At 31.3% G+C, this 17,214-nt stretch overlaps 6 protein-coding genes across 9 annotated transcripts; 4 read left to right on the top strand and 2 right to left on the bottom strand.

Moving 5' to 3' along the window:
• Positions 1 to 53: 53 nt before the first annotated feature.
• LOC145764098 (RWD domain-containing protein 1-like) lies at positions 54 to 1,838 on the bottom strand. The gene is made up of 5 exons (XM_082575684.1): positions 1,674 to 1,838; positions 1,332 to 1,543; positions 990 to 1,133; positions 648 to 774; positions 54 to 565 (listed from the first exon to the last, which is right to left on the bottom strand). The coding sequence occupies exons 1-5, from the start codon at positions 1,744 to 1,746 to the stop codon at positions 432 to 434; spliced, it is 690 nt and encodes a 229-aa protein (XP_082431810.1). The 5' UTR covers positions 1,747 to 1,838; the 3' UTR covers positions 54 to 431.
• A 421-nt stretch (positions 1,839 to 2,259) lies between these two features.
• LOC145740672 (DNA-directed RNA polymerase III subunit RPC3-like) lies at positions 2,260 to 4,183 on the top strand. The gene has a single exon (XM_082558495.1). The coding sequence runs from the start codon at positions 2,284 to 2,286 to the stop codon at positions 3,853 to 3,855; it is 1,572 nt and encodes a 523-aa protein (XP_082414621.1). The 5' UTR covers positions 2,260 to 2,283; the 3' UTR covers positions 3,856 to 4,183.
• On the bottom strand, positions 4,057 to 5,247 carry LOC145740673 (putative ribosome biogenesis protein RLP24). Its single transcript, XM_082558496.1, has 3 exons — positions 5,033 to 5,247; positions 4,774 to 4,961; positions 4,057 to 4,420 (listed from the first exon to the last, which is right to left on the bottom strand). Exons 1-3 carry the CDS (start codon positions 5,174 to 5,176, stop codon positions 4,249 to 4,251), a joined length of 504 nt encoding a protein of 167 aa, XP_082414622.1. The 5' UTR covers positions 5,177 to 5,247; the 3' UTR covers positions 4,057 to 4,248.
• Positions 5,248 to 6,094: 847 nt separating this feature from the next.
• Positions 6,095 to 8,836, top strand: LOC145758500 (uncharacterized). The gene is made up of 8 exons (XM_082572516.1): positions 6,095 to 6,266; positions 6,431 to 6,611; positions 6,698 to 6,842; positions 7,021 to 7,145; positions 7,251 to 7,310; positions 7,376 to 8,148; positions 8,386 to 8,464; positions 8,532 to 8,836. The coding sequence occupies exons 1-8, from the start codon at positions 6,176 to 6,178 to the stop codon at positions 8,596 to 8,598; spliced, it is 1,521 nt and encodes a 506-aa protein (XP_082428642.1). The 5' UTR covers positions 6,095 to 6,175; the 3' UTR covers positions 8,599 to 8,836.
• Positions 8,837 to 11,153: 2,317 nt separating this feature from the next.
• Positions 11,154 to 13,173, top strand: LOC145758657 (WW domain-binding protein 2-like). The gene is made up of 6 exons (XM_082572528.1): positions 11,154 to 11,488; positions 11,585 to 11,693; positions 11,771 to 11,909; positions 12,041 to 12,133; positions 12,271 to 12,477; positions 12,627 to 13,173. Exons 1-6 carry the CDS (start codon positions 11,436 to 11,438, stop codon positions 12,725 to 12,727), a joined length of 702 nt encoding a protein of 233 aa, XP_082428654.1. The 5' UTR covers positions 11,154 to 11,435; the 3' UTR covers positions 12,728 to 13,173.
• Positions 13,174 to 13,588: 415 nt separating this feature from the next.
• LOC145756845 (uncharacterized) lies at positions 13,589 to 16,588 on the top strand. Of its 4 annotated transcripts, none has more exons than XM_082572398.1 (11): positions 13,589 to 13,690; positions 13,864 to 13,953; positions 14,083 to 14,205; positions 14,290 to 14,466; positions 14,621 to 14,688; positions 14,780 to 15,193; positions 15,281 to 15,315; positions 15,435 to 15,516; positions 15,599 to 15,722; positions 15,828 to 15,938; positions 16,027 to 16,588. In XM_082572398.1, the coding sequence occupies exons 1-11, from the start codon at positions 13,670 to 13,672 to the stop codon at positions 16,336 to 16,338; spliced, it is 1,557 nt and encodes a 518-aa protein (XP_082428524.1). In that variant the 5' UTR covers positions 13,589 to 13,669; the 3' UTR covers positions 16,339 to 16,588. The 4 variants fall into 4 exon arrangements, with proteins under 4 accessions (XP_082428524.1, XP_082428525.1, XP_082428527.1 ...); XM_082572399.1 differs by having other exon boundaries at positions 15,629 to 15,722; XM_082572401.1 differs by lacking the exons at positions 13,589 to 13,690; positions 13,864 to 13,953 and having other exon boundaries at positions 14,596 to 14,688.
• Positions 16,589 to 17,214: the final 626 nt, after the last annotated feature.

Consider the following 17,214-nt stretch of genomic DNA (forward strand, 5'->3'; position numbering starts at 1 on the left):
GAATAAAAGAGAAAGCTATTTATTGCCAAGCAACAACAATAAAAGCAAACATTGTAGCTGTAATAAGATCCAATATGATGCCACATTAAATAAAGCATATATTTTATATTATTTTATTTAAATTTACCTACGTGACATTAATAAAATAACATTTGAATACAAATCATTATTTTCAATGTAACATAATTGTTGAATTAATATTAACTTTCGTTAACCTTGAAATGATGTTTAATTGAATAAATTAACAACCTAAAATTGTAATATATTACCTATTTAAACATACCAACCTTTAAATTTAATTGTAACAACCATTTTTGTAATAGTTTAAATAGTAAAACAATTTGGGATAAAAAAATTTCCAAATACCATTACCACCATTTTATCCTTGGTGCCAATTAATGTTTTAAAAATTATAACCAATTTGTAAATAATCAAGTTTCCAAGTCACTTAATTCTAAATCGTCTAAATCTTCAAACAATGACTCATCAACTTCAACAGCAACTTCGCCATCCAAAAGTTCCGAATCATCGGTAATATTTCCCTTCGATTCAAATATTTCTTTACCTTAATCAGCAAATGAAAAATATTAAGGTAACTGTCTTATAAATATATTAGTTTTACATTTTAAAAAGAATTGACAGCATACCTGACATTTTCTTCGATTTTTTCTCAGTTTGAGTATTTACTTTTTTTTTTTGTCGCATTTTTTCATCAAACTGGGCTTGCCATATCATAAATGTTGCCACAGTCACGGGAGTACCTTGACATTTTCTCTAAACATTATAAACCAAGAAAATTTTTCAATAAAAATTGCAATATGTTAAATTTGATATTTTTTTATTGAAATTATAGATTTCAAACTGTTGACACAATTTAACAGTAAACATTTTATATATATATTTACATTTATCAAAAAAAAACATAAAACCAACTTTTTTTATTTAAAATTATTACTTAAATACAAATATTGATAATTTGGTTATCTAACCTCTTCTGCTTCCTTCTCTTCCCTTTCCTTTCTTTCTTTTTCAGCTTTTATCGATTCAATAATTTCATCTTTCATAGTGTTTAAAAATTCCTGAAGAGTTGATACTATGGTAAAAACCATCACCATGCCAATATTTTCTTCAATCTAAAATAGAAAAACTTTAAAATAACAAACAATACAATCACCCACTTTTGTTTGTCCTTGCTTTGATTTTATACAATTAACATTACAAATTACATTATCACACTGTTAATTTATATATATTGATAAAGTTGTATTAACTAAGCTTATACATTATATTAAGCACAATTTTAAAAATATATATTAAGAAACTTAACATGCCTGTTCATTTATAAGATCTAATATTTTTTCTTCATCACTGTCATTTGACAAACCATCAACTTCTAAAATTTTAAATACTGGAGCTTCGTCAGGATAATCTGATGTGTATGTAAATTGTAATGTGACAGACAAAGGATCAATTTGAACATCAAAACTATCACATTCTTCTGAATTTACTTGAATTGAAAAACATTTGGGATTTTCTGGAGAAACTAAAAATAGAAAATATATTTATACACTACCTAGGTGTTACAATTTGGAAAAACAACTTACATATATCAACAAAAATAAGATTACATATTGTTATAAATAAAAACGTAAATTTAACAAATTAATTATTACTTTCAAATGAATCTGGATATATAGATTCCAACGCTTCTAATTCATTTGTCTGTTCTTCTTCATAATCAGTCATTTCGTTAAAGATTTAACTCTTTATCTAGGGCTTTTATTTGTAATTTATATTACTAAATTAATATTTTTTCGTTGTTGCATGCAGGAAGTTTTGTTTACAATCACGTTGTCAGTGTTACCAACAATTTTTTTTAAAACATAGAAAAGTTTTTTTGTACGTCTAAAATCATCTATACAATTTAATTAATGTCGCAATACATAAATACTCAGATTTTTATACCTGATTTTTTAATTCTACACATACAAAAACCAAACAGTAACTTGGTAAGGTCAAAAAAAAAAAAATTGGAAACAACGTTATTTCAAAATAAAAGCACGTGTGGTACAGCTAAAACTAATAAGTTTTTAGTGTTGTGCGTGTGTTACACGAGTCTTTGCTCGTTCATTTATTCTTAAGCTTGCTAAATATTTAAAATATTAACCTGTAGGTAATAAACTTAAATTATAAAGCAGCTGTAGTTTCTTAATTTATTAGTTTGGTAAAATTGTTATTATTTCTTTTTTGTTAGAAATTTATAATGGCAGAATAGTCCTTAAAATGAGCGCTGTTGAAATTAATCTTTGCAACTATTTGCTTTCGGAATATTTTGGAGAAATAGTTGCAAAAGTTGGAATTTTTCTATGCCAAAACTCTTGGCAACCTCTCGGCTTTATTGTTAATGGTACATCATTGAAATATGACCAGGTTCGAAAAGCATTGTGTGTTTTGATACAACATAAGTTTGCTAAATTTCAAATCTATAAACGAAAAGTGGTGGAGTACAAAGGCAATGCTCCAACCATTTTGCAATTAATTTTTTATCCTCAAGTAATTCACACTGCAAAGTTGTTATATGGTGACATTGCCGAGCTTTTGGTGGAAGAAATTCTGCAGCATGGGATATCGTTAATGAGTAATGCAATGAGATCAGTTATTGAGAGACTCCAAAAAAATAAAGATCAAGAGGAAAATATTATGGAAACTGTTCAAACAACTTTTAAACAACTTGTACAAACACATTTTTTATGCAGGGATTCTGAAGTTTTAACACCTGATGAACAAGAAATAAAAGCAAAAGTTGTTCCCGAGTTAACACTTATTGAAGGTTCAATGTACGTTATTCCATTTGTCTCACAGAAGAGTTTAAAACGACAAAGGTCTTTAGATGCAGAAGATACTATTGAGCCCAATCCTAAACGCTTGAAAACTGAAAGTTCTGAAACTGTACCAGACGACGATGGCATTTATTGGTGCATCAATTTTTCTCGGTTTGATCAATTTTTTCGTGATCAAGAAATAGTTTTAGCCATAACTCGTAAACATGGAGCACATTGTGGCGAAATAGTAAGAGCAATGCTTCGCATAAGTGAGGTGACTACATCTTTTATTGCATTACATACCCACCCAATCTCCGGTCCAGAGATAAAGCGAGCATTACCCACTGGTTATTCACTCAAGATAGAAAATATAGAACAGTACCTGAAACTGCTCGCTAGTGACAATGAAAAAATAGTCGAGGTCTTTGGGGAAGGAAGTGGAAACTCGTATATTATTAATTTACAAAGTGCTAAAAAAATTCTTGCCACATCATCAGTCTTGACATACATACAAGAGAGATACGGAAGTAAATCATGCCGCATTTTTCGATTGCTGTTGATCAAAAAACATTTGGAACAAAAGCAGGTAGAGGAGCTTGCCATGATCCCTGGAAAAGAAGCCAAGGAATATCTTTACAACATGTTTTCTGACAATGTTTTAGTAATGCAGGAAATACCACGCACCCCAGATCATGCTCCCTCCAGAACATATTACTTGTTCTCTGTAAACTTATTCAGAGTTTCAAGTACATTGCTTGCAAAATGTTACAAATCCATAACTAACCTGATAATCAAACACAAAGACCTTACAGGTGTTACCAAACGCTTGCTGGAGAAACAAGAAAAGGTCAATTCAATTCGAGATGGCCTTGTTGAGGCAGATGAGGAGCAGTTGGAAGACATTGAAGCAATGATCACACCTGCCGAAAATGCAGAGCTTTTGAAATATAAAAACAATGAAATCAAACTGTTAACTGCACAACAACAAGTAGCAAAAACTGTGTTTGTTCTCAAGTCTTACCTGAATGTTTAATCTTTAAATAAATGTATAAATAAAATCATTTATATATTAGTGTAGTGACTAACATTATTGTGCTATAAATAAAGAGATTTAAGAAAGTTTAATACAACATAAAACATAACCTGTCACAACATTAACCAATTTAATTTCTTTGACCATTTATTAACCAAAAAAAAGCAAAAACTAGAATGTATACCAAACTAAGCCCATTACAACTTTGACATTTTAGTTTATTAGTATATCACCTGACATAAGTTATCAAGAATTTATTACTTAAATGGAAAAAATAACAGAAGTGATATGGAGCATTGTGTGAACAAGAATAAACTTGAAAGAACAATAGAATTTAATATTAAAAAAATTGTTTCATTTCCAGTTTCTCCAATAGAGTAAAAATGTTGAGACCTAAGCAGTTTGCATCTCTTCCTGTTCTTCCTTCTCTTCTGGCAAAATTTCTGTAATCTCCTCTTCTTGTCTCTTCTGAAGCAAGCCGGCAGCTGGGGATCGGATCAGATTCACATTTTGTTTTACTTCTCGAATGTCTGCTTCCCTCTCTACTTTTTTACCCACCTTAAGTCTACAAAAATAATAGTGTATCAAAATGAAGTATGTAAAGATTTCATTAAAATTGGAAAGAAGAAAGGGGGCTATTCTATACTGTAGAACTTAAATTTCCTAAGCCAGCGAAAATTTTTAGAATAATTTACGCCAATTTAAACATCTTATTTCGTCATAACTCTTAAATTTTAATAAAATTCACATATAAATGGCAAAACCCATAAGTTTTGCAGTCAGGGGGCTATTTTAGCTTAATTCCTTCAAAAAGCAAAATGCTACTATAGTTAAAAAAAGCATTTTAATTTTGCTGTTGGTATCCAGCCATTTACAACATTAATACAACAGTTTAATACAAATATGTAAACTAGTTACCTATTCATAATAAATTGATTGTGTCGTTTGGTTTTTATTTCGTCAATTCTTTGCATTGCTTGAACAGTATTTTTCCAAGTTTCACGATCGTATTTAATTGGATTATTTCTCTGTTTTTCAAATTCAAGTGATATGTCATTTGTTAAATCTTTTCCATGTGTTCGTCGATAAGCCTTCGTCCATTTAACCTATGGAAACATTTAGTTATAAAATCAACCTTTATTTCTAGGTGTGTAAATTGGTGTACACAATAAATTACCTTTCTTGGATTTCTCTTCTTTTTGAAAGCTTTGTGACATTTCGCTCGACAAAACTGGAAAATTTTACAGTCATTTCGAACAAAAGTTGTTCCATGACCTGGATATACAGGGGAAGAACAAAATGAACAGGTTTTTACTCTCATCTTTGCCTATTTCTGACACCTGTAGGTTAAATACAAAACATTTAAATCTCTAACTATAACTAGTATTAATTAAAATCCAGACGTTGATCTTTTAAAACATTTTTTGCGAAACACATGCACTTCGAGCAGGAGTTTTACTGCGTTATGACAACTCCTATAATTTTATTTAAAATCGCCCCCGTAACGTAGAAACATCGAATTGGTGGTATTGCCCACAGAATAGTTTTTAAGTGTTTTGTTAATTAACCACTTTTTAATCTAATAAATTTAAAAATTTTATAGTAATGTATAAAACATATAATTTAGTCCAGATAAGGGTTCAATATGTTGACAAATAAACTAACCTAAACACAACATGTGATGTTTAACTGACATGTTTAGACAATTGAGACCAAATAACAGAAAGTCTGGCGGTAGTGAACCATGTACACCTGTCAGAATCATTCACGCTAAGATACACAAAAAAACTTGTGTTAATTACCATTTTCTTTATTACACACTCACGAACATTTTTTTGCTTTGTAAGCGGCCTAAAATTAATTCATTACCAAAACAAAGTTAGCGTGGCAAGCTTTGTATATGTAATAACATTCGCTGAAACAATTGCTTTGGCTACTTTAAAATTTTGTTGTTTTAGTCGTCAAATGTTTTTGTGTCAGGAAATTGTTTAAAGGGTAAAATATTCGGTTACATTTATATAATAAAACCCGTTTCACGGTCGAACGCCAAGTCTCAGTCATTAAAAAAGGTAAGAAAAAAATGCGGTTAACCTTACTGATCTATAAAACAGGGGGGTTGCGTCAGTACATGCATTTAGTAAGAGCTAAGATTCGGCAACATTACAAGCAAAAAATTTAAAAAAAAATATTTTATTTAAGTCACAGAAAAAATAAAATGAAAGTTAATAATAATTTAAATCTATTTAAAATTCTGTGATTTTTTTTTTAAAAACGTAGATAAAATCAAAATTTACTAAATTTTGCCGACCAAACAATAATAATGAATTCTGTTTGTGCGATCTTTGCTGCATTTGCAGTTGTGGGAACAGTTTTAGCAGGTGAAACGATAAAACATGAAACCAATCCGAATGGTAAGATTAATTTTTCTTTCTTTAATATTTGTATTTTGACAATTAGTTTAATTGCTTTTTTTATAAGCCTAAGATTTTATGTATGTAAATAACCAGTAACGCATCTTAACCAAAGAGCATATCAAATTAAACTGTAAGTAAAATACGAATGCCATTTTATACAGAATTAAGCCGGGAAAAACGAGCTAATGCCGAATTATTCATCGAGCAGTACGAACTAACCGATAGTGATATTGAATCGTTGTTGGGCCGACATAATGGTTATCGACAAATTTCTGGTTCCTCCAACATGCGCTATATCACTTGGGACCAAGATATCGCTGATTTTGCCGCTACTTACGTTAGGTAGTATAATGTTAAATTGTAATACCATTTAAAATCTTTTTTTTTAAATGTTATTTATTTATTAATTTTTATTTTTTTTAATTTAGAGACTGTGATTTCACCCACAGTGATGAATCTACCAGGTCCACTCCCGATTTTGATATTCTCGGTGAAAATCTTTACCTGTCGACCACGAGTTCCTCGACCCTTGCAGGCAATCCAGAGGTTGCTGTTGATAATTGGTATAACGAGGTAAAAAGTTTGGTTTGCGTTTTTAACATTTTTGTTAACAAATTAAATTTTTTTTTAATTTTAGATAAATGTGCATGGGTATAAAAGTTAAAAAAATTGTACTGTTTTATGTTAAAAAACATTAACTTCCATGCTTTTTAAAACAGCAGTGAAATAAATATTGACATATTTTTGTAAGTTTCCAAACTTTAACTATGACGATCGAACATGCGATGGAGTCTGCGGACATTACACTCAAGTTGTTTGGGCCGAAACCTACAAAATCGGTTGCGGGGCAGCGTTCTGCCGAGTAACCCCAGCGGAGTAAGTCCTATTTTTTCCGAACTACTTAAATCACCAAAGCAATTCAAATTATACTAATTTTTTTTTGTAAATAAAAATTTTGAAAATAATGCGTTTTTTTTATAGTGCTGCGAACGGTTTTGATCACAGTTTTCTGGTGTTTTGCAATTACGGAGTTGCTGGAAAGTGAGTTCAAAAAAATAATTAAACATTACATCTTAATTTTCTTTCTAATAATTTTTTTTTTTTAGCATTTTTAGCTCGACAGATCAACTAATTCTTCCGCCATTTCTACAAGGCCCGGCTTGTTCGGCGTGCGACGATCCAGATGATTTTTGCTTAGACGACCTATGCGCAAACACTGTTCGAGATGCTGGCTCAACAGCGGTTACTACGACGGAACCAATAACGACAACAACTTCAACAGCAGAGCCAACAACAACAACCACAGAACCAACAACGACAGAGCCAACTACAACAACAACCACAGAACCAACAACAACAACAACGACAGAGCCAACTACAACAACAACCACAGAACCAACAACAACGACAACGACAGAGCCAACTACAACAACAACCACAGAACCAACAACAACGACAACCACAGTACCAACAACGGCAACTACAGGGCAAACAACTACAACTTCAACAGCAGAGCCAACAACAACAACCACAGAACCAACAACAACAACGACAGAGCCAACTACAACAACAACCACAGAACCAACAACAACAACAACGACAGAGCCAACTACAACAACAACCACAGAACCAACAACAACGACAACCACAGTACCAACAACGGCAACTACAGGGCAAACAACTACAACTACAACAGCAGAACCAATTACGACAAGCACAGATTCGACAACAACAGCGACAGAGCAAACAACGACAAGTACAGAGCCAACGACGACGTCTACAGGAGAGACAACAACATCCACAACGGAAGGTTTTACAACGACGACAACCACTATCCAGAGCTCAACACAAGAACCATTTACAACTGAAGTTCCAACAGGCAACTACTTTTAACTATTCCATAAGCTTAACCAATACTTCTAAGAGTACAAAAAATAACATATTCTTCTTATATTTTTATGAATGCGTTTTGTTTTACGAAAAAAAGAACATCATATATGTGGAGGTTTTATGTCACAAAACCACCATTTATGGCATGTCACTATAACCCCCCAAAAAATAAGAGTGGTTTATTAGTAAAACATATTTAAGTATGACATAAAATGTGTTTTTTTAGCTTCCCCAACACCACCTTCCACAAATGAATGTTCAGGGGAATATTTGGCAGCGCTTGATGAATGGAGAAGTTATACTATGTGAGTTATTAAATATAATATACTTAATATATAAAAATAAATAAATGTAAAACGTGTTATGTTATAGGAAGTGGAGAGAAGCATTTGAAGAATGGGAGAGGGTCAACTCTAACTCTTGTCCGGGAGGCCCATGAATAGTAATTAGAAATTTTAGTCATTTTGTGCACTTGCATTTTTATAATCTCATATAGCTTTATTATGTAGTATTTTGTATTATTAAAAACACTGCTATGGCGTTATGTTAGTTAACATTAAGTTTTTATACTGTAAAGCTCTTTTTTAAACTTTCTTTTTAATTAATACTTGTAAAAATATTATGCAAACGTATTTATCTTTTTTAGGCGCTGTTTGTAAAATAAATTATAGTACAATCTAAAATGTGTATATTTGGTATGACTTAAAGTTTAAATAAAGAAGTGTAATATAAATCCTATTAGATACGCTTCCAAAACAAATTGTTGAAACTATGTGTTATTTAAGTTTAAAAATGTTAAATTTCACGTCACCGAACACCTGCTTTATAATAACATGGAATTGGTTTTGACACCAGAAAATTTGTTTTAAAACAATGTTATTTACCGCAACCGTCACGTTTTCGGTTTCTTTTTATTATATCTCTTGTAGGTCGAACAAATTTACAACCTAAACTTAGGTGTTTGGTTTTGTAAAAATAAGCGCGTGTAGCTTATGAATATAACGTTGGGGCTTAAACATACCATGTTTACATGCGAAGAAAATAACTGGGTAAAAAAGAGTCGTGCGTGTATCAGTTGATGACGTACAACACTGTGATACTAAATTGCATGAAATTAGATTGTTTTTAATGCGTAACCCAGGTATTTATCTAAATAAGGCATATAACTAGTAAATGTAGGGTTGGCATCATTAGACACCTAAAGCCAATAAGCCAAATGGCTGGGAGCGCGCATAGAAAATTATATACTATTAATAAAACAAAGATTGAATGAATACAAATATCTTACTAAGTGACTGTAATAAGATATGCGACTGCTATCCTTTGCAATTTTAGTATAAAAATAATCCGGGTCGCTGGATCCATTTTTAGAAAAGTAAATGTCAAACTTTATATTATTTTTAATACCAAGTTTGTTTTTTATTTTTTCAACGCCGCCATGAGACCGTAAACGTAATTGGGTATCGAAGTAATTTCACACGTAAAACATCAATCGAAACAAAAATCCCAAAACAAGGGTTTCGGTTGTGTTTTGTAAACACAGTGGCACCTACTAAAATTTCTATCTTGCGTGTTTTTTCCTTTATGCCCTTCCAGACAAGGGCCAACGACAATAAAGAAATGACGTGACGAAAAAAAATCATTATCTAAAATAATTCGTGCATTCACCTTACGTTATACTCCAATTCTAACTTATAATTAATTTTTTTTTACATCAAATATGCTTTTTTCGTCAAGTCATTTCTTTATTGTCGCTTTTACACCAAAAAAAGGTTAACTTCTCATAGAGTAACATTAAAGCCATTAATAAAAGCTTGTTTAGCCGTCAACAGTAAAATGGGCTTTCGTGACCTTTCTATTGTTTTAAACATCAGAAAATATATTTTACAAGAAATAAAAAAACTTTCCATGTAAAAATCAAAGCTTTTAACGTTAGTCACGGCAGCTTTAATTAAACAAGTAAAATTTCAATGACGATGAAAACTGTGTGCAATAAACTAATTAACTTATTTTAAAGACAAAAAAAGAAATGTTATACTAAACACGAAGTCTACATAACAAAAGTCCTCACGCACTGACCTTTACATTCTACACGCAACCGTTTAAAATTACGAACTTGGGTTTCAGTTTTTTTTCTTGGATTTTTAGTCATTTGGTAACTAAATCCAAAACTCGATTGATTTCACACGAACCGGCGCAATGCTGCCTTTTAGGAAGCGCACATAACAAATGCTTGACAGTTAATTAAAAATTGGAAAAATAATACATTTCGGTAAAAAATTTAGTCATATTTTGTATTAAATTTCTAAACCCAAAATGGTATCCCCTTTTCATTAGCCTATGCGTTGTTCGTTTTGGATGACGTATGCACCTGGTTACGTCAAGTTGTACACGCGTGTTGTTTCGCTAACGAGTTGTAACACACGCTTTCCACCGTGGGTAAACATATTTAACTAATTCTCCTTAGTCATGAAAAAAATAGGCATCTGTTAATATTCACGTGTGTATGAAAATTACTCTTATTTTTTTGAAACCCTTAACTGCAAGACGTTCAATATATTGGACAATATATCCTTACCATTTACAAAAAGTTATTGTTGTTACGTGTGTGGTTTTATATTTTCGGATACATGTTATAAATACATTTTGTTTTGCTATAATTAAGTGCAATTACCGTGTTTTTATGAGCCTGCAACTCTGCGGTATGTTAAACCTCACCCCACTTATGTTATTAAAAAATAATCATTCGTTATAAATATCCTATAAAGAATAAGGTTTGTTGTCAAAACATAACTAGAAAAAACGAAAACTGAATCACTGGGGGAATATAAAACTTCACATGCATCTAGCGCTTCCAGTGATTGTTAATAAAATGTATTTTTTCGTAAAAAATAACAACAACAATTTATCACGTGACTACAAAGTAAATTGTCGATATATTAGTCATGTGACGCGTTTTTATATGGCAAAATTATGTTATTAGAGTTGTCCTGTGAACTGACTAGGTTACCTTCTAAATAAAACTGTTATTACTTTAATAATGAGCTAAAAACGCTGTAAAATGTCTTTAGATTATCCTTACTATCTGACTATATCCAGTCTGTATAGTTAGTGTTTTAGAAAGGAATCAAGTGACTGGCAGACTGAGCCTTTAAATTAGTTAACATTATTTTTTCATTGTAGTTTAACATCTTTACTTTTACAGAAATTGGTGACTTTAAAATCTAAAAATCTACTACAAACTTGTTTATAACAAAATAAAATAACAACAGAATTATGTCTATTAATCTACATGTCGGACCTGGAGTTGCCTTATATGATGGAGAAATGTAATTTATTTAATATTTTTGTGATAATTTATTTTGCTTAAGTGTTAAACTGTAGCATTAGATAAATATCAAAATATTGATATACATTTTTTACAGAATCACTGTGGACAAATCCAACGTTGTTGCTACTTTCAAGAAGTTTTCTCATTCGTGTGAGCATATGAAGGGCACAAAACACGGTCATGTTTATCTTACCAATTTTCGCGTAAGTGAATTACACTGTCCCACATACTAACACATAATAAACTTAAAATATTGTAATATGTTTCTACTTTATTGCAGTTAATTTTTAAAAATGGCAAAGATAGTGACATGCTTCGCGAGTTAAGTATGCCTTTTACAAATATAAAAGATTTCGAAATCAAGCAGCCTGTGTTTGGAGCTAATTATTTGCAAGGAAAAATTCTTGCTGAGCCCAATGGTATGTCATTATTATGCTATTGTATAGGAGTGTTTCAGTTAAATAAATAGTTTTATTCTAAGATTTACTGAACTTATAAGGCTTTTTGGTGTTTGCCATATCAAATGTAAAAAATATAAACATTTTTTCAGGTGGTTGGGAAGGTTCGGCACAATTTGAAATGACATTTAACAGCAGCGGTGCTATCGAAATTGGTCAAAAGCTAGTCAAATATGCAACCAACCGTAAGTATTTTTTTACATTTGATTAACTAACCTTATTTGAAAGTGATACTATTTTTGCATGTTCACTATAGAAATTGCAAAATCAATACTAAAACTGCATTGTTAACATTTATTTATTTGTCAATTTTTTTTTCTAGCTCCACAATTGATGTACAGAGCTCAACCTGTTTTAGTTTGTCCTGGATCTAGTGTACAAGGTTATGCCATTCCACCTGTCAACAACGCAAATACGTTTTACTTTCCACAGCAAACCCCATCTGCCCCACCTCTCTACCCTCCGGCTGGCCAATCCGACCCACCTGCATATTACCCAACCCAACAGCCACCCTACAACAATGGATATCGTAAGTTTTTTTTAATTATTTGGGGTATGAAAATTTTAATGCCCTTAACCTAACTTAATGTTAAAACTTCAAAGATGGAAAAATATTAATTAACTTTTAAACTAAATAACCAATTTTTTCATATAATCTTGTATATATTAAATGAACAGAAACCAAAGAAATGGAGGCGGGTCAATCTGGTCTACCACCGCAGTATGACCCTTCACAAGCACCCCCTAAATATGATGATGTCACTAAAAAAGATCAGTAGAAAAATTAAATAGCCCTTGATTAACAATATGGTACCGCTTTATGATATAAACCCTTCTTTCTAACTCATATTATATTTTGACATTGGTAATTTGAGATAGCATTTAGTGTATTTATTTTTGTATATTGTTTTTGTTAAGAATATTGTATGCTTAAATAAAGTTAAAATTTGTATACAATAATTTGTTATGTGTTATAAAACGTGTGAAATTGTGTATGATATAAAAATCTTACACTGACCTTTAACAATATATTGGAGTAATGTTTTAATGTTCATTTTTTATGGAAGTAATATTACTGTGAAATGTAAATAATTGTTGTGCAATTTTTAATTTATTTATAAATCGAGGTTAATTTTTTATTCTCAATTCTAATGAAGAGTCGTGGTGTGTTTAAATTAGTGCTTGTTTTAGTTGTTTAAGTATTTTAACACATTAATAAAAGATTGTAAATATTAAAAAGTTGTGATTTTAAATTTTTAAAATCTTGGTCCTTAATTGGCAAATATTAAGATAAGTCTTTATGAAAATATTTAGATAAAAGCTTTAGTGAACAGTTTAGTAGTAAAGAGTTAAGTTAATTTGATTATTACCTTATGTTGTATTGTCATTTGATATAAACACAATTATTTTTTTATCATCTGCATACCAAAAGTTTTTTGGCAACACTGCTTTTTTCGTGCTATTGTTATAGCCTTCTATAGCATGGCTTTTAGGCTTTTCGCTTCTGCTTTTTGAAACTAGATGCTGCTTTCCTTTTTACCGGCAAAAGGGCAGACCAAATAACAGAACATTTGCAGTAAATGTACCAAAAAACAACAGATTAAAATAAATTATATAATAATCTATGCAATTTATTATCCAGATTAATAAACAAAAACTTTTAAGTTTTATAAGTAAAATTTTTTACAAGTGAAAAAGGATTTTTGAAAACGTCAAACAATATGGATGCTGGATTTTTTAGAGTAAATTTTATCTGTTTTTTTTTGTTTAAATAACTATTTTTTTTAGTATAACTAAACTACAAACGGACATTAGACTGTTAGGCCAAGTTTAAAAAACAAATCTTAGATTAATTTTTATTTGGAAAGCAATAATACGTTAAACTAGTAATTAACATGTTTTCTTTTTGTTATAGGGTACCAGTGCAGACCAAGACAACCGCTTCGTAAACAAACAAAAAAAATTAATGAAATCGATGAAGTTTGCTCAAGGGTTGGATACCAAAGTAAACCTTTTACTTTCAACCCCAAATTTTAAAATAAATATTTTCAGTCGAAAAATACTTTTGTTATTATTTTACAATTATCAAAATTCTGTAAATATATGAAATATAATTTAAACCACTGACTTTTAGATCGATATTAAAAAGGTTAACATGGAAACTATCAAGCCATGGATTTCAGAAAAAATAACTAAAATGCTCGGATTTGAGGATGATGTTGTGATTGAATATGTTTTTAACAGCTTGGAAGAAAGGGTAGCCTACTTGATTTATTGTTTAAAATAATATACAACTAAACATTGTGTTGCTTTGGATGTGTTGTTAAAAGATTTATTATAGTTTCCAGATCCAAAGCTTCTCCAGATAAATCTAACAGGGTTTTTAAATGGCAAAAATTCTCGACTCTTTTTGGCCGAGTTGTGGCCTCTTCTTATTTCTGCACAAGAACAAGCAACAGGAATCCCAGAAACTTTTCTCGAGAGCAAAAAGGAAGAAATTAGACTTCGACAACAGCAGGTATTTTTATTAGAAAAAAAAGATATACAATAATAATAAATACTTTTCTTGCGTTTTGTGCCAGTAAATATAGGTTTTCGCTTTACTTTGTTAATTATATATTATTTGGGTTTCTTCTTTTCTTCTCAGTTTCGAATACCATAAATCTTTACAGTTGGCAGCCACCAAGTTAGAAGCACCCAAAGATACTAAAGAAGAAAGCGGGATGAACAAGAATGGAAGGCAAGCTATTTTAAAAAAGACATATTTTCCTCTAGCAAAGTTTGCTCAGTAAATATGTGATTTTATTTTGATTATTATTCATTTAATTTAGTGATGAGAAGACAACAGTGAAATCAAGACGATCGCATTCCAATTCCCCAAGAAGTCGCTCAAGGAGATCAAACTCCAGAACACGTCGGTCCCTATCTCCAAGAAGACGCAGGTCAAGGTCTCCTCGGCATCGATCAAGAAGATCTCCAAGGCACAGTTCCCGTAGATCGCGATCTCCAAGGTCAAGGCCACGAAGATCTCCATCTCCAAGATCAAGACATCGAAGGCTCAGATCCCCTAAACCAAAAAGATCCCCACAAAAATCTCGACGACGATCTTCTTCCTCCAGAAGAAGGCGAAGGAATGAAAGAAAACCAAATAAATCCCGATCTCGGTCGTCCTCTCGATCTTCGGGATCAGGAACAAGTGGAAAGGAGAATAAAGTCACTAAATCCTCGACTGATAATGGCACAAGGTATTTGTTTTGACCACAACATAATTTACTTTGTTTGTGACATTGATATTTTTAATTTTTGATTTGTTAACTTTGTTTTTTTTTCAGATCACTGCCGTCTCTTAATCAACAAAGTAATACAGGTTTGAATAAAGTAGATTTGTGAAAACATTAACAAGTTGTATAAAGCTAACTGTTAGCACATAAAAGAATTAGTTCAAATCATAAACTAGTAATAATATTGAATATATGCCTTTTACAGGAGAGAAAACCTCTGATAAAAGCAACTTGCCACCAGATCCCTGGGCAAGAAATCCCAGACAACCCGTGCCAGCAAAAATAAGGTAAAAGAATATCTATTTTTTTCTTGTGAATGCTTATTTCATTTTTTTTTTTTTGGTACTGATAAATTGACCATAACACTAGTTTTCCTGGAACAACAATTCTTATTTGTAGAGAGGTTATTCCGGAGACCAAACAGACAGAAAAAGAAACGGAAAACAAAAGGGAACGAAACTCCAGCTCTGGAAGTGAATCCGAACCCAAAAAGGTAGCCCTAAAAGTCGTTTTTTTATCACATACAATCTTGTAATGGCCCTCTTTAATGAATGTTTTTTTTTTATTATAAACACTGAACATTTATTGTTTGATTTAGTCAATGTCTCCTCAACTGAAAAGGCACAAAGGTGAAAAAAAGAAGAAGTCTAAAATCTCAAAGAAGAAGAAAAGTAAAAAGCATCGAAAACATAAGAAAGTTAATGGAAAGGTAAAATTTAACCTTTTTATTTTACAATTTGATTAAAAACCAGGAGTTATAAACAAGTAGGGCAAGTTTTTCTATTACTGTGTTACAGGAGAACGCATATGAATCCAAAGAGGAAAGTGCTTCACCCAAAAGATCTCAACAAGATGAGGAAGATAAAGAAGAATTTCAAGAAGAGCCGGAAATCAAATCCCAGGAGAGCGTCGAAATCTTTCCTACAGATCATTTCGAGAAGCAGAAGCTCAAAAACCAGGAAAATCTTGATTCACTTTTCGACACATTTCTCTCAAAGAACAACTTACAGAAGCGTTCAAAAAAGGCAATTGATGAAAGTTCAAGTTCAGGTGGAGAATCAAATGAAGAAGATCTTAGAAAACTTGCTCTTGCCTCCTTAAGCAAATAAAATGGAACTAATTTTGTTTACAAAACTTCTTAGATGAGTTTTTGTAAAGAAATGAACAGTTTTGTACTTTGTTTAGTATCGTCTTTCGCCAAAATTTTTAGAAGTACAAAGGGTAAAAATTAACAGACTCTTATAATAATTTTAGAAGCAATGTTGCAATTTCATTGCATTCAATCACAAACCCTTTAAATGTTACAGTTTTACTAATTTTATTTTCCTGTGTAAACCTAATTCAATAAAGTTGCTTTTCGGAAAATTTTAGACTGTTTATGAGAAGTATTGTTAAGTAACTAAAAGCGGTTTAGTATGAAATTTGGGCAAGGTGACATCTTTTACTCTTATGTTTATCTTGTTAAATTGTACTGCAAAATTTAAGAATAAGTAAATTGAAGAAGTCCTTTTAAAAACATTCTGAAAATTTAACTTAAAATCATACATAGCAACAATACTGGTAGATACTAGTAATAATTTTACACAAGTACAGATGAGATTTTATTGCTGGGTGACACACAAAACGTGTAAGATACAAGTATGAGGTAGGTAAGTTATAACTTTGTACAATTGCGGTATGACCAGTGATATGTGATAAAGTGTGTAGCTATACAATATGTTACAATAAAACATAGCGTTTTTAGAACTGGGGTAATGCACCGGGCGGTATCATGCCGTTAAAACACATTGCATTTCCAACCGCATGCATTGTTGGCATTACCACGTCATGACTAGAATCTAGATTCACTTTCATAACAGAATGATTTGCGTTTGGCCCATAAGTTTGATCCTCCAGGTTGGAAAATACAGTAGCGGTAGCCTGGTTGAGGTATTCTGGTACCACACAAGTATATGTAAACATTTTATTTTGCTGAGCTGTTGGAT

This window comes from Corella eumyota, chromosome 1 (assembly GCF_963082875.1).
Source record: "Corella eumyota chromosome 1, kaCorEumy4.1, whole genome shotgun sequence".
NCBI classification, from domain to species: domain Eukaryota; kingdom Metazoa; phylum Chordata; class Ascidiacea; order Phlebobranchia; family Corellidae; genus Corella; species Corella eumyota.

Excerpts from the sequence above, each read along its gene's own strand:
- LOC145758657 (XM_082572528.1), top strand. The coding sequence starts at position 11,436 with ATGTCTATTAATCTACATGTCGGACCTGGAGTTGCCTTATATGATGGA. Across the intron at positions 11,910-12,040 it reads AATTCTTGCTGAGCCCAATG|GTGGTTGGGAAGGTTCGGCA; the intron begins GTATGTCATTAT and ends ACATTTTTTCAG. Across the intron at positions 12,478-12,626 it reads ACCCTACAACAATGGATATC|AAACCAAAGAAATGGAGGCG; the intron begins GTAAGTTTTTTT and ends TTAAATGAACAG.
- LOC145756845 (XM_082572398.1), top strand. The coding sequence starts at position 13,670 with ATGGATGCTGGATTTTTTAGA. Across the intron at positions 13,691-13,863 it reads TGGATGCTGGATTTTTTAGA|GGTACCAGTGCAGACCAAGA; the intron begins GTAAATTTTATC and ends TTTTTGTTATAG. Across the intron at positions 13,954-14,082 it reads CTCAAGGGTTGGATACCAAA|ATCGATATTAAAAAGGTTAA; the intron begins GTAAACCTTTTA and ends ACTGACTTTTAG.
- LOC145740673 (XM_082558496.1), bottom strand. The coding sequence starts at position 5,176 with ATGAGAGTAAAAACCTGTTCATTTTGTTCTTCCCCTGTATATCCAGGT. Across the intron at positions 4,962-5,032 it reads AGAAGAGAAATCCAAGAAAG|GTTAAATGGACGAAGGCTTA; the intron begins GTAATTTATTGT and ends ATGTTTCCATAG. Across the intron at positions 4,421-4,773 it reads AATCAATTTATTATGAATAG|ACTTAAGGTGGGTAAAAAAG; the intron begins GTAACTAGTTTA and ends TTATTTTTGTAG.
- LOC145758500 (XM_082572516.1), top strand. The coding sequence starts at position 6,176 with ATGAATTCTGTTTGTGCGATCTTTGCTGCATTTGCAGTTGTGGGAACA. Across the intron at positions 6,267-6,430 it reads ACATGAAACCAATCCGAATG|AATTAAGCCGGGAAAAACGA; the intron begins GTAAGATTAATT and ends CATTTTATACAG. Across the intron at positions 6,843-7,020 it reads TTGATAATTGGTATAACGAG|TTTCCAAACTTTAACTATGA; the intron begins GTAAAAAGTTTG and ends TATTTTTGTAAG.
- LOC145740672 (XM_082558495.1), top strand. The coding sequence starts at position 2,284 with ATGAGCGCTGTTGAAATTAATCTTTGCAACTATTTGCTTTCGGAATAT.
- LOC145764098 (XM_082575684.1), bottom strand. The coding sequence starts at position 1,746 with ATGACTGATTATGAAGAAGAACAGACAAATGAATTAGAAGCGTTGGAA. Across the intron at positions 1,134-1,331 it reads TAGATCTTATAAATGAACAG|ATTGAAGAAAATATTGGCAT; the intron begins GCATGTTAAGTT and ends TTTCTATTTTAG. Across the intron at positions 775-989 it reads AAGAGAAGGAAGCAGAAGAG|AGAAAATGTCAAGGTACTCC; the intron begins GTTAGATAACCA and ends TATAATGTTTAG.